This window comes from Vicugna pacos, chromosome X, assembly GCF_048564905.1.
Source record: "Vicugna pacos chromosome X, VicPac4, whole genome shotgun sequence".
In the NCBI taxonomy this organism is placed as follows: Eukaryota; Metazoa; Chordata; class Mammalia; order Artiodactyla; family Camelidae; genus Vicugna; species Vicugna pacos.
Window position 1 is genome coordinate 29798489 of NC_133023.1, and position 23419 is coordinate 29821907.

General features: G+C 41.6%; 1 protein-coding gene across 1 annotated transcript in view; it reads left to right on the forward strand.

Moving 5' to 3' along the window:
- Positions 1-13222, forward strand: part of TSPAN7 (tetraspanin 7) — a 113747-nt gene extending 100525 nt beyond the window's left edge. Inside the window, exons 6-8 of the mRNA XM_006211833.2 lie at positions 4528-4611; positions 11943-12015; positions 12263-13222. Of these exons, the coding sequence (XP_006211895.1) occupies positions 4528-4611; positions 11943-12011 (153 nt within the window). The 3' untranslated portion in view covers positions 12012-12015; positions 12263-13222. The remainder of the gene's footprint in view (positions 1-4527; positions 4612-11942; positions 12016-12262) is intronic.
- The last annotated feature ends 10197 nt before the right edge of the window (positions 13223-23419 follow it).

Genomic DNA, 23419 nt, shown 5'->3' on the forward strand with positions numbered 1-23419 from the left:
TCCTTCGCTTCTCATCAGTAAGGTGACTTCTGGTTTCTTCATGGGCCTCCCTGCTGAGCACCCATGTGTGTCATTATGCCGCCACTTGATGAAGTGCTGAGCAGACGTAGCACTCGGTGGATGCTCCAATGTATAGAAGGCAAGACGTGCTTTACAGCAGTGAGATATGGGCACAGCTCAGCCTCCGGAGGTCCTTTGTAGAAGCAGCAATCATGAACCTTGATATGTTTTTGTTTTTGTTTTTGTTTTTAATTTCACCCAGACTTCCTCTTCTTTTGTGAAATTTGAGGGCCTAGAAGTCAGGACCACAGACTCCAGTTTAAATTTTGGCTCAGCCACTTGCTGGTTGTGTGATCAAGTTACTTAACCTTCTCAGCCTTGTGTTTCTCATATGTAAAATAGAGGTAATAATCTTGCCCCTTAGGATAGATACGAGGATTGAATGAGATAAAATATCTAAAGCACAGTGCACAGCACAGAGTAGGGACAAGATGCATGTTAACTATGATGTTCAATGTTAGCTGTAGTGTGACTGTCTCCCACTACCCCACACTCAGTCTTTTGTTAGAAATGATGCAGCAGGTCCTTGTAGGGAGGATCTTTTCTTTGTTTTCATTTCTATCATCCTTTCAGCGATTTCCAGAAAGAAATCATCTCACTGGTAACCTACAAACTGGTCTCCCTCCCCACACACACACCCCCCGCCACCGAATCCTACTTTATATCTTCCTGGGTACCTCACATACCTCAAAGAGGTACGTAACTTCTCTCTTACTTCCCTTAGACACTCCACCCTGGCTCCCTCAGTGGAGAAAAAGTGAATGAAAACAAATCTGTCTACTCAGTTTCATTAGATATTCTCAGTTAATGCCCACCTGAACTTCTCAGATGAATTACTTCCCGGGCCTAAGTCTCAGACACACCTCTCATCTTTAAAAGGTAGGAGATGCGGATGGGGTGGAGGTTGTAGTATCAGGTGCTCGTGAAGGTTAGCCTCCCCCAGGAGGCTTAACGACTGCCTCATTCTAGTTATGCGGGATCCTGTTACATAGAATAAGTAGATTCTAAATCTCTGTAGATCTCTTGGTGTCTTGAACACCATAGGGTCCACAGAAAGGGGAATCTTGGCTCTTACCTGGCAGCCTGAGAAACCTACCTTGTACAGATAACTGGGAGAAAGGAGGAAGGAGGCGAGAACGGTTAAGCAGGATATTTGTTGTTTGGGGGACACCACTGATTTTGGTTTTGCTAAGCAGGATGCTGAAATGTCTGCAGGTTCAGTTAACTCATAGCTGAGCCCGTACTCCCTAGGAATTCCTTGACTTTTTTTTTTTTTTTTAAGATCAAGGGCAAGAGGAAGAGAGGGAGTTATTCTACTTGGCAGATCCTGAGATACCTCTTCCCAGAACCTGTCTGGGACTAGCCGTCTGCTCCTGCTATTGCAAGTCTGCCACTTCCAGGTGTTTTCCATTGGAGGCCGTGTTGATTTAGACTTGCTGAGAGGGCGAGCAAATTACCTGTTCTGTTTCTGGGTGTTTCCTAGGACATTTAGCAGTTCTCTCTGTAGATTTATCTCACACCTGACAACCAGGCTTTCATTTTAGGAAATTAAAAGAGATTGTTGTGGGCAGATAAGATTGTGGTTTCAGGGAGAATTTCGGGTGGAATGCAAACATGGACTGGGCTTGTAGGATCAAAGTAGTTGTGGTAGTCTGCGGAGCTAGGCTGAGACCTGGAAAATGGGCTCGTGGGCCCCTGGAGCAAAAAACAGAGAAAAGGCTAGAGATGGAAGATGTTTATTTCAACCTTGGTCTTCGATCGTTGGAACAACCACGAAGAAGTGAAATCAGTTCATCTTCTCATCTTAAGTAACTCTCTGACTGATGCAATTCATTAATTTGCTTTCTGTTTACAGTGAAGAATAGTGGGGGAACTGTTGTTATCCAGGAGTGTGCTTCTCAGACTTTAATGCACACATGAAACTTCTCGAGCTATTGTTAACGTTCATTAAAACTCATTAAAAATGAATAACCCCAGAATTTGGCAGATTCTGATGCGGTGGGTCTGGAGGGAGGCCTCAGATTCTGCATTGCTAACCAAATCCCCCGTGATGCTATTGCTGCTCATTAAAAACAAACAAACAACAACAACAAAACCACCCGCTTTGAAGAACAAGGTGTAGAGAGAACGGTTTGGCCACAGTTGTACTCATGCCAGGCCCTTACTTCATTTTACTGATTCCCCTTCCTGGTTGGAGTGGGCTGATCAAAAATAATGTGACTGACTCTGAAATCTCCCACAGTGGAGTGGAAGTCATACCTTAGAAAAACATATTCACTTTATGGGTAGAATTAAAGTTCACAGCAGAAACAAATAAACAAAAACACCTATTGCAAACTATTTCCCAGAGTAAGAGAACAGCCCACTTCACTTCTCTCGGGTTTTTATTACTGGATTTGTGTTTCCATATTTTGAGCGGACCTAACACCGCTGGTGATCTCAAGTGCATTCCCCTGCCCGACTGTCACTGCAGGGAGGAGACACCCCAATGAAAGATGACCAGCACAGAGAGAAGCTATCTTAGCCACTACCATTTGGGAAAGTGCTGGAATATCCACCTCTCTTCTTGCTTTGACTTCTTCCTAACCTGAACTGACCTCCTTTCTACTACCTTTTGGAAAATCATGTGATATATAGTTTCACTATTAAAATGAAGTCAGCTTGCCAGCTTCTCCTAAAAGAGAGAATCGAATTTCAAAACTTCCCATGAGCAATAACGTATTTCCTTTCCCACCCCTGCCCTGGCCTTCACATTTGCATCACATAACCAAGGAGTATAGTCTGTCCATTGCATTGAAAACATGTGTCAAAGCACTGCTGCTAAGTTAATGCATCTCTTTTAATTTGCCAACAGACTGCATAAAACATCGCTTATTAAAAGATACAGCATTGGCAGCATTTTCAGAAGCTCTATGAGACATGTTAAATTGTTAAATTTTGAATTTAAAAATGGAAGATGTTCTTTGTTCTCATTCTTCAGATGTTATTACGATTTAGTGGGCCTTTCTTGATAAACAACAATTTCCTTTACCCTGTTAATGCAGTCAACGTCTTGATTTTTCACAGACTTTATACGTTCAAGCTGAAGCCCTTTTCCAGAAAACTGGAAAAAAAAAAAACACGTCTTCCAAGGCTAAATAGAAGTCTAGGTTGATTTGGCCCAGTTCCAAATAAGTATAATATAAAACCCTCACACATGTGTGCGAGCGCACGCGCACACATACACACTCACTAATTCCCACTGTTTGAGCTGTCAGACAAGGAAGTGTCCGCTTTTGCCTTTGTGTTATGAGTAAAGTACATTATTTGGTGTCCTACCTGGGCCAGGCTGACAACATGTAATCCAGAGTAACAGCAACAAAACTTACTTGGCAGCATTGCTGAACTCCAACCAGACCATTTATTTTAAAGAAACCGAACTCTAGCGTAAGGTAAGCTAGTTCCAGCTGAGTTAGAAGATTGTAGTTGACATATCTTGGGATTCCTTGATGGGTGTCGAGGATTTGTGATGTGGGCCAAGCCACTAGGGTGGCCTCTGTTTCATGAGTCCTGGTACATAAATTGACTTTTATCAGTATCCGTAGGGACCTGTTTTTTTTTTTTTAAATGGAGGTACTGGGGATTGAACTCAGGATCTTGTGCATGCTAAGCATGTGCTCTGCCACTGAGCTATATCAATTTTAAACTAATATTGAAATTGGTAAAATTGGTATTGGTTTTAGTCACAACATTTGGAGTTTCATAGTATGTTAAAGGGAAACTCACTTCTTTTTATGAATGAGGTTATTGACATCTAGAGAGAGAGGAAGTGACTTGTTCAAGGTCATATAGTAAGTTTGTGGAAAAGATGACTCCAGAACATAGGTTTTTTCCCTGCTTAAAAAAACAAAAACAAAAACACAAAAAACTTAATGGTCTCCATAGGAAGAAGCCTAAAATGCCATAAAGTTGGCAGGTATTCAAACACCTCTTTCTAACCAGATGATTTCACTTTATTTATCTAAGGTTTTGTCATTTGTTGTCAAAAGGCTCGTAGCTATGTTTATGATGCTGGGTTTTCCTGTTCGAGGATGTGGAATGCCTTTTCATCTGTCCAAGTCTACTTCTGTATCCCTACTGTGTTCACTGCATAGATCTTACAGACTTCTTGCTAAATTTAATCCCACTATGGAAACATTTGCAGATGAAAGTGTATGTCTGAGACTTGCTTTAAAATAATCCAGCCGGGGGGGATGAGTGTTGAAGAGATTTCAACAAAACAAGATTGGCCACATGTTAATTGTGATGTTAGAGGAAGGGTCAGTTGGGGGTTCATTGTACTACTCTCTACACCTTTTGTATCTTTGAGATTTTTTCATTCTGCTCGTGGAATGAAGGTTGGGGTGTATGTGGGAGTGTTACAGGGTAACACAGCCCCATCTGGCTTGGGTAAAACATGTCTCTGAGACCGTCTCTCTCTGTTTTCAGGGTTGTTATGATCTGGTGACCAGTTTCATGGAGACCAACATGGGAATCATCGCTGGAGTGGCTTTTGGAATCGCATTCTCCCAGGTAAGTTTGCGACCAGGTCCAGCTTTTCCTCTGCCTCTTGCTCTCATTTCTCTCCCTGGTCTCCAGAGTCCCTGGCGGCCCCGGGGAAGGGCTGATAGATGGGGTCAGAACTCCTTGCTCATTAGTCCTCAGGTCATCTGTTTATTGATTTTCCTTTTTCAACTTAAATGAAGTTTTGCCATCAAGGGAATATCGGTTACAGTTCAACTAATGACTAGCTCCAGAAAAACAACTTGCTTCTTCTGTAGGTCAAATGGAGGTTAGCTGCACAAAGTGCTGCCTTAATTGGAGCATAAACAATGCCACGCATCAAATGGCTGATTTGGATTTGTGGGGCGCGGGGAGGCATTTTTCCTGGTTGATCTGCCCTTTTTTTGTTCTTAGTTCCTGTGGATTATGCATGAGATCGCTCGCTTTAAAGAAAGCCTAAATTTAGGAAATTTCATCTTATGATCATTATTTTAGCCTCTAGGTTCTAATTATTGTTTCTTAAGAGGAAACTGAATTTGTACATATCAGACTTTCTATCCCTTTATCTCCACCCAGCCTCTAAAAAAGAATGGGAGAAGTAATTATGCAAACTAAGCAAGCCACACATACTCTAGGGTGGAACATGATAAAGCTAAAGCTAAAAATTTGCCCCCCTCCACCAGGCCATGTATCGCCCCACAGGCTTCTGACCTCCCAGCCAAACGATGCGACCTTGCTGTACTATTGCTGTGGGTAGAAGGATCTGCATAGATATTGACCAACCAAATAAAAACCTGATTTATCTCTAACTCAGATTTTTTTCAGACCAAAAGATTACTTTTCCAGCAAAGCCCAATTACCATTATCCCCGTAATGTTTCCATGGCTCTGATTTTACCTGCCTGAAGTGTGTACTGGCCCTCCCAGACTATAATGACTCCCCCGCCGTCCCCTATTCTATGCCTCTTTCCTTCTTACCGAGCACTGCGGATGCAGTTGCATTTAATTCAAGTTTGTTCCTGAAACGTTTTTATTGAAATAACACATATACAGAAAAGGGCATACATTGTACGTATACTTATTAAATTATACACAAAACGAACATACCTGTGTCCTAACCATCTCTGAGATCAAGGAAGAGCACGTTAGCCTGGTAGTTTTTGCAAACAGGAGGCTTGGCCTTAGATAAGTCGAAAAACTTTTCTTCCCAAGCAGTCACAAAAACTTGTGTGACGGTTCATCTCACAAGGCCATGTGGACTCAGGCAGCACGAGGGTGTATTTCCTGTGGCAATTTCCAAGTCCTTTTACCATGCTTTGTTTTTTGTAGCTCATGAAGTGAATTAAACCCCACCCTTCCACAAACTAGAGTAGGTACCACAAATAGTGCCAATTAACTCAGTCTCCAAGACCTGTCAAAAGAAGTTGCAGCCCTGCACGTTCTCCGGGTTGCTGTCATATCTCAGTAATAGCACTTCAGTGACGTATCTTGGAGGAGGGACTATCGCCGAAGTCTCCCCTAATAGCTGCCTGGGAACCATAAAGGGACCTGCTGCTCTACTCTCCCTGGGGAGAAGAGAGCCTCAAAGAGCCTAGAATCTCATGGATGAAACATGTTATCATCCAAGAATATTTCCATGTGGCCGCGAGGGCTTGACAAGACAGTCCTACTCTCATGAATGGGATGAACCAAGCCGTCAAGAATCTCATTAATACCTCTCCCACTTCTCTCTCGCATCCCTACGAAGGGACTTTGGGGTAGACCGATGGTTATCTGGCCCGATGGGTGTTCATCTCTGTGCTGCCTTGAAGAAGTCCCTTGAAGAAAACGGGGCTTGCTGCATTTGCTCCGCGGCCCTCTGGGGCAGTGAGAGAGGGGCTTTGATCCCCCCCCCCGGGAAGCCCCAGACAGACCCTCTCTGCAGAGAGTTTATGTCTCACCAAGGTGAAGCAGTTGTCGGGATAAAAAAACAAAACCCAAAGCTCAATAGCATTGCAGAGTCAGTCCCATTCACCCCCGTGGGCAGTCCAGCGCCGTGGGGCAGGGACTTGAGCTCTGGCGTGCTCGGCTTGGGGCAGGGAGAGGACGGGCCACGGCTGGCTGTTAGTAGCAGTTCCTAGTGCCGGCGGCCTCCGAGGGCCTGGAAGCTGAAGCTGGCTTCCAGAAGCCAGTAGATCCAGGGCCTCTCTGGGACCATGGTGGCCACTTACCAGATGCCTGTTCAAGAAGAACCAGCCCCGCTGGTGCTGGTCACTGACCAGGAACCCAAGCTTTAGCCACGTGTGTTCAAAGACTTTCGGACAAGTATCATAGGAAAACACAGCAATGGTTGCCTAATATTGAGAAATCCATCGTGTTGGCCTGTGTCTCAGCCTTCTTATAATAAAGCAGCCTCTGCTGAGCAGAGGCCGCAGGGAGGCCAAAGTGGGTAGGAAAGAACAGAGCTCACTCTCCCCCCTCCTCACCTGCCCTCCACCTTCTCTCTTCCCTTTTCCTCACCTGCTCTGTGATGTCCACGCGCTCCTCTGTTGGAAAAAACTGGCCTTGCTCATCCGTTGTCTTAGAAAGTAAAGGTGGTATGAGGTACAAGGAGAACTAAGCTGAGCCTAGCCTTTCAACCACCTGTGCAAGAACTTTGTCCCGTTACCCGACTTAGTAACTTAAAGCTCTTGAGTTCTGTTTTTGGACGGAAGGGTCTGGGCAGGCGTTTAACACTTCTGTCCACAAAGTCCTGTTGCCTTTGCTGTCTCAAGGAAAAGCCCATTTGTCTGGACTTGATGGGCAGGCCCCCCTATAATTTTATAGCAGGTGGTTGAGTGTGTTTTGACAGCTTTGGCAGCTACTCTTTTATTTGAGAGGGCTTGGGGGAGGGGACACACACACACACTGAGAAAGATCAACGCCTTCCTCATCCCTAAAGTGACCTGGAAGCCAAGAGTCCAAGTCCGGACACTCACATCGCTCAGTTTGTGGCACTGCCTCCCGCCTTGCTTGGCCTTCTGCTGTGGGTCTCCATATTTAGCACTTTGTACCCAACGTAAGTAGCTTCGCTAGACTTGGAAGCTGTTAGGCTGGATGAATCCCCCACAGCACAGAATGTGACATCCCTCGGTAGGGACGGTAGAGCTCTTCTCCAGGAGGAGAGAGCTGAGCGACGTGCTTGAGGTTAGGCGGCCACCGTAGATGCCGGGTGACGATCTCGCCTGCTCTGCTCTATAAACATTGAGGCCAAAGACATCTCTAAGCATTGCCCCACGTGGCACCTAAATGGAACTTATTTTGTGCCTTTATACAGAGAGGGTTTGAGTCTGTGAAATTGCAAGGAAAAAGGAAGCTGCAGATCCTTTCCCCACCCATCCACCCCCTGACCCTCACCCCTGCAGGGCCTCCCCCGGGCCCAGGGGCTGCTGAGGTGATGCATCATGGGCCAAGCGTTCTTTTCTGGGACCTGTTTACCTTTTCCGTATGGAGGGCAGGATACAGCTGTCGGTAGCCTCCATGAGGCATGGCCACATAAGGCTAACGGAACATTTAACTTATTCTCCTAGTATTTTCAGGCCCTGGAACGGTCCCTAAAAGCATTTATACAGTTTTATTCATACCAGATTCCTTGGCACGTTCCCAAAGGCGTGGAAGTTTTATTTACTTTCCCAGTTAAGTCACCAACATAAGATCTCCATAGGCGTTAGAAGAATCTGAATTTTTGACCTACTGCTTGCCACTTTCTTGTTAAGAAAGCTGCCTTTACAGCTGTGTTTGCTGGCCTCTCTCTGCCCCTCAGTACCAGAGATGGGGCCACGATGGGCTCCCGTGGGGATCGCAGGGGAAGACACCCTGGCCCCATCGCCTTTTACGTCCCTTATCTTTGCCGACCTGGACCCCACTTCTCTCTCATCCCCTGTCTCCCACCTGTTGGAGTCTGCCCCGGTGCTGTGACTCACAGAGCCCCAGTGATGCCCAGCCCTCTCCGAGCTGTCTGGGGAGGAGGTGCTTCGAGAAAGCCTAGAGTCGGCCTTTTTTAAGTAGAGAGCCTTTCTTCTCTTCCTCCCTCTCTCTGGCTTCTCCGTTCGTGAAGCAGCAGGGCCTCCCAGAGGGTTTTGTGACCCAAAAGAACGCAGAACATATCGACAAGGCCGATGGTGGTAAAAATAAAACGTGGCTTCCACAAATTGGACAAAGGCTAATTACAAAGCTTAGTCAACCAAATATAAATAATGTGATCTCAAACTGCCTAGGCTGTACGGGATTGGCATTTCCCCAGGCACGGGGGGAGTGAGGGCTGGTTCTGGGGTCTCCGTCCCAAGGGCTTTTCGGCACCCGAGGCAGGCGCTCCTTCTCCTGTCTCCCTCTGGGATTAAAGCGAAGTTTGTTCTTCTGCCCACAGACTCCAGCCTTAATACATATCAGCAGCCCGGACTCCCACAGAGCCGACCTCTGTTCTTTGAGGCGCTTTTTATACATACTTAACCTAAAAAAGGGTTTCATCTAAATAAGGATGGATTTCTCTATCTACAGATTAATTGGGTCTAGTGGCAAGTGGGCCTTTTGTCCTGGCTCAGACTGTGAAAGAGGCTGTGTCTTTACCGTTAACAGGCTTTCAGTTATGTACCCGGAAATAACCCAATAATAATTGGCATTAAGTACAGGATGCTTCCCCGTTCCCCACCTTCCCTTGACTTGTACTTGTGGAAATGAGAGAGCAAAGTTTTCTCTCAAACATGATGAAACACGATAGCAGATTTGAAATCAGTAACCCTGTGAATAATTCAAAACACCTACCATATCCCGAAGCCTGGTTTCTCTTGCACTAGAAGTAACTAAAAGCCAATACGTGTGAACTGCTGTTTTCACAAGGCTCATACGTACCTCAACTTGAGACCTTTTTTTTTTTTTTGAAAAAACTATCTTAGTGGATGTTAAAAAAGTGATTTAAAAACAAATCTGTCTTCTGCCATGGGCAAACTGAAGAAAGTATGTTCTTGCCCCAGAAATACAAAATATAATTATTTTAAAAGCAAACAGCTTTTCTTTCTACCTGTATTTTTTAAAGTTATGGTTTCTGTGAGAGAGTTAGTATGTCCAGTGTTTAGCAATGATGCTGTTTCTGTTTGGGGAACAAAAAAAGGTGGATGGACAAGCTATATTCCCTTGAAAGCAGGCATTTTTGATAAAAGAACTATGAAAGCATACTGAAGGGTTGTCTGGCTGTGTGGCTTATGAATTGCCGGCGGGGGGCCGGGAGCACTGCCGACTATGAAGTGAAAGGGTGACCACTGGATGTGCTAAAACACATGAGGTCAACGAGAAGAACCTGAAATACTAAGCTTTAAAAAGAAAGGAGCATCTAGGAACTTGAAATAAAGAGATACCCACTGCGAGCCCTCTCCCTGACATGTGCAGTGTCAGGCAGGAAGGAGCCCCTGGGGGTGTGAGGCGGAGGGCTGACTCCGGAGAGGACAGGGGTCTGGTCCCCAGGGTGGAGGTGGAGGCTAGAAAAGGGGCAAAGGGGCTATTCTTGGCTAGAAGAAAAGAGCGGAACCTTGAACTTTGTGTGGGTTACCTATATGGCTTGGGGGAAATTCTTGAACCTCCCTGAACCCATTATCTTACCTGGAAAATTGGGATGGTAATACTGCACAGGGATGTCATAAGGGTTAAATAGCTTGATATCTCTGAATGTGCTATGTGCCTCTAATGCTTTTTGGGGTTTGGCTGGCATCTGATTTTTGAGGGCATCACGTGTGATCTGGTGTGTGTTGGTCCTGAAAAATGGCAGTTCTAATGAACAGGGACAAGCTATAAGGTTCAAAGTCCTTGCACTCATGGGAGGGATTTTAGTTTCTCATTTGGCACAGTATTCTGGAGGTTACAGCCATGGTGCCTTTGGCCACTTGGTGGTAGGTGCATGATACTATGGATTTTGTGGCACAAAATGATGTTGGCCAGAGCCTTAGTAGGAGATAAGGTAAGTCCAGTAAGGTGGCGATCTTCCTTACCTGATAGAAGTTATAGTTTGCATATTTCACAGCACAATTGCAATTTTAAAAAGAAAGATAAGAATCTGGGATGGCACCAAAAAAGGGAGGCAGGTGGACTGGAACCTGCGGAGTTGGGCAGAGAGCTAGCAGAACAGAGTTCAGGTGTTGCCTTGACCAACACTGGGACCCAGTGTGACTGCAGGTGTGTCACCTGTAAGAGAGGGGTGACCAGATGGACTGGATGAGTGGTTCTCTCGCCTGGAAGGCTTGTTAAAACACCAGTTGCTGGGCCCCATCCGCAAGAGTGTCTGATTCAGCAGGTCTCGGGTGGGCCCTGAGAATGTGTGTCTAACGAGGTCCCGGGTGATGCTGATTCTCCTGGTCCAGGGGCCACACTTGACACTGTACTAGATGAGGTCAAAAGGTCATTGCCACCTCTGAGCCAAGCAAACATGGCCAATTGCTTAAGGCAAGGAGAAGGGACTCCGTTTAGCCAAGAGATACTGCAGGCCTCTAGACACGGGTGCAGTCACGCTCCTGTCTGAAGAGTGCTGATCCTCTAGAGTCAGGAATGAGAATTTTGGTTTCTAACGAGCAGAATGTGCAAGATGTGTTTAAGGATATCTCAATATTGTTACAACAGCTTTTATCAGCTCCACTGTGCAATATTGTTACAACAGCTTTTATCAGCTCCACTGTGCTATAGTTAAGTCAAGGCCCAAAGATGGGTAGAAGAGTGAGGTCTTCTGAGGAGGTAGAGGTACCCTGATAGCAGTTGTCCTGGGGCCCCTGAAAAACCAGTAGACCTTGGGTGTAGATGGGCCCATTTAGGCCTAAAATATCTACATGGTTTAGAGACAAAAAGAAATTAAAGTCCCACTCCCCTCCCCACCCCCTGGCCCCCACAAGCCATGACTTTTCTTACTTCACTGGCAAACTCACCAAGTATAGCATCTCATCATCTCAAGGAAAGAATTGTCATGCTGTCAGCTGGGTATGGCTGGAGTATCATCCTGTGTTGAGATAGCTTCCCCAATGCATGCACTTAGCTGGTTTTGAATTCGATTTTGGCATTTTTGTTAATACCTTGCTAATTCTGTGGTGCTTCAGTTTTTCATCACTCTCAGAATACATGAACACATTTCAATGCTACTTACATGTCAAAAGTTGTTTTTCAATGGCCAGTTCGAGAACCTCGAGCTGTCTTCCACCAGCGCTTAGACTCCCTACAGCCGAAATCAGGTTTGATCGTTTTCCCTCGTGCCCTTCCCTCCATTCACATACGAAAGCCCTCCACTGTTAAAAATTACATTGGGGTGGGGGTCAAAGAATTGTGCAGCTCAGTGACTTGAGATCTTCCTTCTTACTTTTCTTCTGCCAACAGCTGATTGGCATGCTGCTGGCCTGCTGTCTGTCCCGGTTCATCACGGCCAACCAGTATGAGATGGTGTAAGGAGGTGAGTGGTGGTGGGGAGTGTGAATTGCAGGGTGCTCCCTTTGGGGCACATACAACCCTTCAAAGGGACAAGGGTGCTGCCTGGCCACTTCATTCTTTGATCTTGGTGGCACTTGTCCACGTGCCAAAGCCTCATAGCTGTGATCACTGCTGTTGTGGAAAACATATACATGCTCTCTTCAGCTTGTCACCTTATTTGAAGTCCTTGTTAATGGTGAGCCACTCACATGTTTTCGTTTCTCTCTTAGTCTTTCAAGAACGACGGAATAAGAGACCTGTTTTCAAAAGGAATGGCAGCAATCTTTGAAAGACTTCCAAAGAATGTTAGAGCACAGTACATAACACACCTCCCCTAACCCCCCACCCTGCGTGCAACTGACACTCCCACACAGCCTCTGCTCCACCTTTCAGCCTGCATCATGTGTAGCGTTCCATTTTGTGAAGCCCCATCGTGCCAGAGTGTAGCCAGGTTCCCTGCATCTAGTCCTAGGGGACCCCACCCGAGGCCCTGTGCGTGCCGGCTCCTCCATCTGTACCTGGTCCAGCTGCAGCTCATCGTAGGTGACTGGTTATCCGCACCATCACTGGCCCTGCTGGGCCCTGCATGTAGTGTGGGAGGCTCCTGTTAGCCCTTGATCTTGATTGATAAATGCCCCCTCCCCCAGATGTAGACAAGCAGATAGCTATCTGTTCTTTTGGCTTCATCTCCTTTGGTTGGGTTTTCCCTTTTACTAAGGCTCTTTCCTACCTTCTTCAGGCTGCTTAGGACATGCAAAGAGAGACATTGGTAATTGTCCGTGAGGAGAAACAGGCACGAAGGAAATTGTTGCACTCTGGGCGGCATCCTTGCTCCTTGTTACATGCCTGGGAACGTGCAGTGTAGTGCAGCTAGGCTTCTCAGTTGAAACCTGTATAATCCTCTTACAAAGCTGTATTGTTGCTTCCCGTGAAGGAAATAATATGACTTCTGTTTTTCCCCAATTAACTGCTACTGTGTTATTTTACTTTCTACTTTTTTCTTTGCATTGACATTACAGACATTGAGGACCTCATCAAATCAATTTAAAAATGAGTGTGAAGGGGGAACAAAAGTCAAAATATTTTTAAAAGATCTTAAAAAATAATGCCTCTGTCTCGCATGCCAACAAGAATGCATTGATATTGTGAACATTTGTGATACACGTATTAATAAATAGAGTCATTACAAATTGCTGTGTTCTGGTTTTGTTCTTTGGTTGGTTAAGTTTTTAAACACATTTCTAGTCCATCTTGTTCCACAGAGAATTGGAAGTGGACCACCTTACACACTGGCACATCCCCCTACACCAGCAGCTCCCACTCTACCAAAATAGCATCAGGCAGTGGAAAAATCGAAGGGTTAGATTTTTTATGGACATTCCAGAAATTTGAATCATTTATCACAAGCAGGATATACTGTTGGCTGTGAAAACAGAATCTTCATGTTATTTCAGGCTGGAGGCAGAAAGATGTGTTTGTTTGGTTTTTTTAAGTCTGGATGTCATTTTTTAAAAAAAGGAAATATGCATCTGTTTTTCCCTTTATTGTTTCTAATGAGCATGTATTCTTCCCTTCCTCCCTTCTTCTCTGAATAACTGTCTAAAAAAGAGATGACATCATACCATTCAGTTGTCCCAGCGGCCTGGTTTGCACTCAAGTATGGAGTCCTTACACTTGATGTAAAGAGCATTTTAGCAGTATGTGCAGTGTATATTATCTGTGATCTATTTTTTCCTTCTTAGTGAATCATCTTTAAGAACTAGTAAAAGCATTTATTGATCTGTTTCCAAATAAGTGGATCTAAAAAGCTCCCTCCTCTCTGTAATTAGGATGGGAGACAGTGTTTTAACTAGATGCATTTATTAGCCCAAACTCTGCATCAGGTAGATCCTAAAAGGCTTACAAAGGGTACTGACCCATACCTTCAGATAGTCTCTCTTCCAAAGGTCAGCGTTTTTAGAGAATTAAGATCTCTTCTATGGAAACATATGTATCACAAAACTTTAAAGTTTCATTTAAATTTCTATTTTATTACATACGGAAATGAGGCTTTTCTGTAAAATCCTAAATAGAACCACCCGTGGTTCACCTTTTGCAAACTATGCGTTTACTGGTATACTAACACTAACATCGTTCTGCTTTGGTAAGCAAGAAAGCTCTACATTTCTAAATTAAAGTCAGAGCTCATCATTACATAATTTCAACGTGAAACATTTGGACTAAGGTTGATTTGACTTTAAAACTGTAAGGCATTCATGTTTTCAACCTCGAAGGACTTGTGTATAATGCATATTCCTCCTTCAAATGAAATGAAAAAGACACAAGTTGAAATACCTTTTTTCTTTTTTTTTTCCTGAGGTATAACATTTACATGTGGTAAACTGCACAAAATGTAAGTGGACAGCTTGAATTTTTACATATATAAACCAGTATAACAATCACCCAGGTAAGATACAGAATTTTTTTTAGAACCCCCGAAGGTTCCCTCCTGCCCCTTCTCAGTCAGTAACCACTGCCCCCATCCCCGCAAGAGTCACCGCTACTCTGAAGTCCATTACCATAGATTAGTTTTGTCTGTTCTTGGACTTCATGTAAATGAAGTCATACAGTACAGACTGTTTCACGTACCTTCTTTCACTCAGCGTTGTCTGCAAGAGTTATGTGGTACATATAAGCATAGTCTTGTCTTCATTGTTGTGTAAGAGTCCACTGTATGAATATAGCACAACTGATCCATTCTGCTGCACACATTTGGGTTGCTTTCAGGTTTGGGCTACTGTGAATACAACCACAATGAGCTTTATGGTATATGCTTTTTGGTGGATGTAAACATCAGTGGAATTGCTCAGAAATAAGATATTTAGCTTTAGAAGGTATTGCTTAACATTATTCCAAAGTTGTTATACTAATTCACACTCGCACCAGTGTAGCAAAGTTCTAGTTGTTCCACATCCTCACCAACACTTGCTATTCTCAGACTTAGGTTTTAGCCATTCTGTGTGTGGCAGTATCTTAGTTTGTCTTCACATTATGATTAGTGATATTGAATACTCAGTATGTCATTGCACTTTGATATCCTTTTTTATGAGGTGTTCAAGTCTTTGTGTTTTTAAAAATTCAGTTATCATAAATTGATTTGTAGGAATTCTTTATGTATTCTGGATGCAAATCCTTGTTTGGATGTATTTATTTCCTCTCAGCCTGTCATTTAACTTTTCACAATATAGTCAATTATTTTTTCCCAGCTTTATTGAGATATAATTGATATAATGTTGTGTAGCCTTGAGGTGTACAAGGTGATAATTTGATCCACTGATATATTGCAAAATGATTACCATGGTAGGATTAATTAACAATTACCATTTCTTTTCTGTGGTAAGAGCATTTAAAATCTACTCTTAGCAACTTGCAAGCATATAATACAGTATTGTTAACTATAGTTGTCATGCTGTGCTATAGTTCTGATCCTTAGAACTTGTGCATCTTTTACAATTTTTTTGTCCTTTTCAGGGGATGTAATTAGGTTTGTTTGTTTATTAAGACAGGTTGCTTTCAGGTACTGGGGATTGAACCAAGGACCTTATGCATGCTAAGCACGCACTCCACTACTCAGCTATACCCTCCCCCAACTTGTGCATCTTTTAACTACAAGTTTGTACCCTTTGACTGATATCTCCCCATTTCTGCCACCTCCCAGCCACTGGTAACCAATCATTCTACTCTTTCTCTGAGTTCAGCTTTTATTCTATTCCATGTATGTTGAGATAATATAGTATTTGTCTTTCTCTGACTTATTTTACATAGCATAATGCCCTCAGATCTATCCATGGCATTACAAATGGCAGGATTTCCTTTTTTCTCATGGCTGAAGAATATTCCGTGTGTGTGTGTGTATACACACACATATATATACATCCTCTTTATCCATTCATCTGTTGATGGACACTTAGGTTGCTTCCATATCTTGGCAATTGTAAGTAATGCTGCTGTGAACATTGGAGTGCTTGTATCTTTTTGAATTAGTGTTTTTGTTTTGGGGGGCTTTTGTTTTGGGGGGGATATATACCCAGGAGTGAAATTACTGTATCATATGGTGGTTCTATTTTTAATTTTTTGAGGAACCGCCATACTGTTTTCTATGGCAGCTGCACCAATTCACATTCCCACCAACAGTGCACAGGAGTTCCCTTATTCAAACTCCACATCCTTTTCAGCATGTGTTCGCTCTCATTTTTTGATGATAGCTATTGTAACAAATGCGAGGTGATAATTCATTGTGGGATATGCATTTCTTTGATAGTGACAGTGAACACTTTTTCAAGTACCTGTTAGCCATTTGTACATCTTCATTGCAAAATGCAAAAATGTCTATTCAGATCCTCTGCCCATTTTTCAATTGGATTTTTTTTGCTATTGAGTTGTAGGAGTTCCTTATGTATTTTGGATATTAACTTCTTATATGCGGTTTGCACGTATCTCCTCCCACTTGTAGGTTGCCTCTTCATTTTCGTGACTGTATCTGTTGGTGTGCAGAAGCTTTTTATTTTCATGTAGTCCCACTTGTTTATTTTTGCTTTTGTTTTTTGTGCTTTTGGTTTCATATCCAAAACTTCATTGTTAAAAGCAATGTGAAGGAACTTTTCATGTTTTCTTCTAGGAGTTTTATGGTTTCAGGTCTTATAGTTAAGTCTTTAATCCATTTTAAGTCAAATTTTGTGAGTGGTGTAATAGACGTCCAATTCCATTCTCCTACATGTGGATATCCATTTATTGAAGAGACGTCCTTTCCTCACTGAGTATTCTTGGCTTCCTTGTCAAATATTGGTTGATTCTATTCCATGATCTCTGCATCTGTTTTTATGCTGAAACCACACTACTTTGATTAAAATAGCTTTGTAATATAATTTGAAATCAGGAAGTGTGGTGTCTTCAGCTTTGTTGTTCTTTCTCAGCATTTCTTTGGCTGTTTTGAGTCTTGTGGTTCCATAGGAATTTTAGGATTGCTTTTTGTAGTTCTGTGAAAAAGGTCATTGGACTTTTGATAGGGGTTGCTATTCCTAGTGGGATTGAATCCTCCACTGTGACTGTGGGTTCTGCCAGTTGAATCTGTAGATGGCTTTGTGTAGTATGGACATTTTAACAATAGTAATTCTTCTGATCCAGTCAGTTCTTGATTAAGCACATTTGTGGGAAGAGGTGAAAGCAGTGACACAGATAATCTGAAATATCAGAAGTCCTTTCTTCTTAGCGAGAGCAACGTTTGATTCCATAGTCCCTCCGTTATTTGTGGGTTGATTTTAGAAAGAGCTTTGCTTTTTATTTGTGTTGTACTCATTCTAATACAATTAGTTTACATTTCCTAAATATATAAAGAGTTGAGGCTGGGAGGAGGAAATAATTGAATCATGTCATTTAAAAATGTTGGAACAGTCTAAGGAATTTATTAGGATTAAAGTAATAGAAAATACACAAAACAAAAATTTTATCCTTATTGTTTGCACACATTTATCAGTATTAAAAGCCTCTGTACACACTGTATAGCACAGAGAATGATACTCAATATTTTGTAATAACCTATAATGAAAAAGAATATATATATATTTTTTAAGAATATATATATATGTGTATATATATATGTATATATTTACAAATATATATATATATATTTTAAAAGCCTCTGGACAAAGCATAGGTTGAATAGATATTTGAGATTGTAGTCAGAGACCACCCCAGGGACTGATTTCTTAGGGTCTGGCCTGGCTATTGATATTTTTTTTTTGAAGGCTCCTCAGGTGATTTCAGTGTGCAGCCAGGATAGGGTACCACTGTACTAGAAGCTGACTTAGCTTACCTTTTTCACCTTATGCCCCTTCTATCCCGTTTACTTGAGATTATCTTACTCTGCTTAACACATACTTGCTCCCAGCCCCTGCTTTTCCTCTCATTTTCCCTTTGTGGCATGCCTTCTCCCAAGGCCACCCATCTTCAAAGACCATCTCTTCTGTGATATACTTCCTGATAACTCCAATCCTAATTGACTACAACAATTTCTCTCTGTGCCTCACATTTTAGATCAATTATTTTGTAGAACATTGTCCATTTTTTCTTTCAAATTTATGAAGTTATAGTAATGTCTTTTTTTAGTGTTTTTTTAATTAAAAAAATTTTTTTACTGATGTCTCCAATTCTTGTATTTTTTAATATTTTTAAATTTTACTGAAGTACCATCAGTTACAGTGTGTCAGTTTCTGGTGTACAGCACAATGCCCCAGTCATGCATATACATATATGTATTCATTTTCATATTCTTTTTCATTAAAGGTTATTACAAGATATTGAATATAGCTCCCTGTGCTAGTACTGTCTTATTTTTGATATCTTTCTAAAAATTATAGTTGATTTACAATGTTGTGTTAGTTTCTGGTGTACATCATAGTGATTAGGTTACACATATATATTTGCATTTCATATTCTTTTTCATTATACATTATTACAAGATAGTGAATATAGTCCCTTGTGCTATATAGTAGGACCTTGTTGTTTATCTGTTTTATATATAGTAGTGTGTATCTGATAATCCCAAACTCCTAATATTTCCCTCTCCACCCCTTTCCCCTTTGGTAACCATAAGTTTATTTTGTTAGTAAGTTCATATGTGTCATTTTTTTTTTTTAGATTCCACACAGAAGTGATATCATATGATATTTGTCTTTCTCTTAATGGCCTCTAGATTTGTTACCTTTATTCCTAATGTTTGTTTTTCAGTCATGCCAGAAATTTGTCTATTTTATGTCTTTCTAAGGAGCTAGTCTTTTGATTTGATCCTCTCTGTTGTTTTTGATTTCATTAATTTCTGCTGCCTTCTGCCTTCTACATTCTTTGGGTTTCCATGTTTTTTTCTTTTTGTGTTGCGTTCTTAGCTCGTTAATATTTTAAGTGATCTTTTCTAACATGTTTATAAAAGACTGTAAATTCTAAGTGCTACTTTAGCCACATTTGTTTTCATTTGCAATTTTTGTTTTTCAGTTGTAGACATTTGCCAGTTCCATTAAGATTTATTCATTGAATAATAAATTTGGAATTTTTTTTTAAAGTTTCCAAATGTGTAGAGCTTCGGACTGCCTTTTGTTTAAAAGAAATTGGTTTGTAAGATAAAGGCTAGTTATTAAGACCTACTTTGTGCCCACCTATGTGGCCAGTGTTTGCTCTGTCTCTGCTTAAAATGTCTGTCTTCTCTAATTATGGGGTGTGGGGTAACACGCTTGTAAATCTATCCAAATAGTAAATTTTGTGATTATTCAACATGTCTTTGTTCTTATGAATGTTTTCTCTGACATATGAAGTTCTGAGAATGATACATTAAAATCCCCTGTGTGACCTGTCACTTTTTCCTTTGTGTTTAAAAGCTATGTCTTTAAGGACATGCAAGTTCCATATTATGTCTCATTGAAAAATTATCACTGTGGACTGACCCTCTGTATTTCTAATTGATTTTTCATTTAAAATTCATTTTGTCTGATAATAGTTTTTATAATTTCTTCTGATGAACATTGCCAAAGGTATTATTCTATAGCCGTTTTCAACCTTTCTCTGTAATATTTTAGATGTGTCTTCTTAAACAGCATATAACTGCATTTTGCTTTCTTTTAGCTCACCTGAGAAAGTCAACTGAAAAGCTTAATCCAGTTATGTATTACTGATATATTTGGTTTTATTTCTACCATATTTTTTGTCTACTATTCATTTGTGTTTTCTTCCTATCTTCTCTTGAATTATTTTTATGTATTTTTGAAATTATACAGTATGTGTTTATTCTTTCAGTGGTTAATCTTAATTTCTTAATGTGCATACTTGAAATGTAAAGTTAATCAGAATCTCCATCTTCCTTCAAAATAAGAGACCTTAGAGTATTTTAATTTTGTCATCTCTCACTTCCACGTTTTTGTTGCCTGATGTTTTGATTCTACCATGTCCTCAAGTGAATCATAACTATTATAGTTTTTAGAGCTTATTTAGACTTAATTACATGTGTACCAGTTTTTTTTTTTTTTTTGCTTTGTTTTGACTATTGCATCTTGTGTCTCAATTCTTCTGGGCTCGTTTGTTTTTACTGAAGTTAGGGGCACTGACCCTCCGTGCAGTTGAAAATCTGCACAACTTTATAATTAGCCCTCTGTGTCCACAGTTCCACATCTGTGGATTCAACCAACTGCACAGATCATGTAGTACTGTGGTATTTACTGGAATAAATCCGCATATAAGTGGACCTGTATAGTTTAAACCTGTGTTGTTCAAGAGTCAGCTATGCAATGTTTTGTTTTCAAGGGGTCTGTACATATTAAATTATCTCAGTCTTGAAAAACGTTCATGTCATCCTCACTCTTGAATTTAAGTTTAAATGGGGATAAAATTCTAGATTGGTAGTTGAAAGTATTTCTGGCCTTTTACTATTAATAGACTAATTATTCATTTCTGGGTAACCTATCATTTCTTCCTAATAACGTCATTTCTCCCTAGTTGCCTTTAAGACTCTTTGCCTATGATGCCCCTCTTCCATTTATGACGGACTAATTTATATGTCTCTTAGAGTCTCATTTTTTCCACATCTTTATTATTTCTTGCAGATCATCCTGGATAATTTCCTCAGTTGTCTTCTAGTTTTCTTCTCAAATTTGTCTATTTTTAATAGTAAATTATTTTTAAATCTTCTGTTCCTTTTATATAGTAGCCCGTCTCTAACAATCCTCAACCATTTTTTATCCTTCCCTAAGATACTCTATTATCTAAATTTTCTGAATGCTAATCCTCCTGGATGTGTGTTTGCTGTCACTCGTGGTATATTGTTTTCTTGTATTTTTAATTTTTATAAGTAAACTTCTCTTCAGTAAGGATTCTTTTAAAGAAACTTTTTATTTTGGAATAATTTTAGATTTATCAAAAAGTTGCAAAGATTTCCTGTCTCCCTAATGTTAACACATTACATAAGTCTTGTTCATTTGTCAAAACTAACAAACCAACACCAATACATTACTATTAACTAAACTTTGGACTTTATTCCGATTTCACCAGGTTTTCCTCCATTTTTTCTGTTCCAGGATCAAATCCAGGATACTACGTTGAGCGAGTGGATTGGTTTTTCTGTGGTAGTACCATGCAATCTGGGTTATGTAATTGTCCCCCCAGAGAAGTTTGGCATTTCTTTAGACAGGCACCCAAGAAGTTTTAGCTGATCCAGAACCAGAACCAGATTTTTAGCTTCTCAGCTTGAGGAATCATACAACATAGGGAGTATTAATTTAGACTCCACACCTGAAAATCTTGTTATTTCTATAGGGCTTCACTGGATTTATGCAGGGTCATGAAGATACAGATCATTCAGTGTGAGCTCAGGAATATGTCTCTTGACCCCTTGTGGGCATTAAACCCTCAAGGCATTGAGGAGTATACTCAGTCCAATGTTCCACCACACCCTGTACCCTGGTCATTGATGGAACATAACTCAAGAGCCTTTTCTAGTTTTAAATTCGTTTCTGTTCTCTTGGAGATTCATCTGTTTTCAGATGTATATTTAATTCTTAAACATTTTTATCCGGTATCTGGGGTTCTGCCTAGTGGGTGTGGCTTTTTGTCTTTTTGCCATGTTGCCAGGACCTGGATTCTATGATTTGCAGTGCATTACATGTTGCTTTCTTGTTCTAATTGTTCCCTGTGTAAGTCACTTTACTCATAATTGGTTAGGCTCTTTTTATAGTGTTCTTGAGGGCAAGGACACTGTCAGTACCGCCTTTATACCCTCACAGTGACTGGCATAACCTAAGAATGTTTTAGGTTCTCCTGTGAGTAATGAATGAACTCCAGATCTTTCAACTGTGTGCCAGAAGCTTAACTGATCTCATGTATATATATATTTTCTTAGTTTGAGTTGTTCCACAAGTCCTAGTTGTTTTATCTCTAGAATTCTGTGGCATTCTATTTTTGCTTCACATCTTGTTTTCCACTTACTGTATCACTATTTTTATCTAACGGATATATCACAGTATCTCCCACTGTCCTCAAAATAACTAACTCTACCTACCTCGAGGAGTCCTTCAATGATCCAGCTTGTGTTCTCGTTTTAGACCTATGGACAAAAGCCCCAATTTTTGTTTCTTTGTTTTCTTTCTTCTGTTTCCTAACAGAACCTCCAATATAACTTATACAAATAGGCAAACAAACACCAGAAGGATCCAAGAACAAATAAACTTCTAGACCTAGCAACTCTCTGCAACAAACAGCAGTGGGCACTGCATGCACACGGAGGTTTGTGGGAGAGCTCCCAGGGTAGGGGAGTTAAGTTATCTGTTCTTGGATCCTCTTGACCTATTGTGTGATTTTCCATGGAGCAATCTAATTCAAAGATTAACTGAAAACCTACTGGATTTATATCTTGGGGCATGTGAAGATGATGATGCCTGTCTTCAAGCAGTGCTGATTAATGTCTATGTATATAACAGACTGTGCAAGCTACTCATCTTCCTACTAGAATAATTCAGGTTTGTACAGTTAATTGTAAAAAGGCCAATACAGTATATTCTATAAATACAACTATATTACTTATCTGTAGTTTTATAACAAATTGCTCCATCACTTACTTACCAGTTTAAAATGAACATTTATCATCACAGTTTCTGTGGATCGGGAATCCAGGTGTGAGTTAGCTGGGAGCTTCTGGCTCTCAAGGTCTCTCAGGAAGTTGAAATTAACCAACTGTGGTGGGCTGTGATCTCTAAGGGTTCAACGTGGGGGATGGAAATCAGCTTCTGGCCTCATTCAGGTGACTGTTGACAGGCCTTGGTCCCTCGTCACAGAGGCCTCTCCATATTGCTACCCTATGCTGCCACGGGGTGCTTGGCAGATGACTTGCTGAGGTGGGGGGGGGAGAAGTAGAGAGTGGGAGAGATGGGGAGAGAGAGAGATGGAGAGAGGGAGGGGAGGGGTAGAGAGGGGGAGTAGAGAGGAGTGGGAGAGACTGGGGGGGGAGGGAGAAGGAGAGAGATGGGGGAGAAGGGGGTGGAGAGGGAGAGAGAAGAGAGAGAGGGAGAGGGGGTGGAGAGAGAAGAGAGAGAAAGGGGGTAGAGAGAAAGAGGAGGGGGAGAGAGATGGAGGGAGAGAGGGGAGAGACAGGGAGAAAGAGGGGGTGGAGGGAGAGAGGAGAGTGAGAGGAGTCAGGGGGAGAGGGGTGGGTGGGGGCTAAGGGGGCTATTTGGGGAGGGGGAGGGGAGGGGGAGAGATGGGTGGGTAGAGGGGGTGGAGTAGAGAGGGAAGGAGGGGGAGAGAGGAGTGGGGGGGAGAGGGGGAGAGAAAGAATATTCCATAGGCATTTAATTTGGGAACTAGAAGTTCTCAAG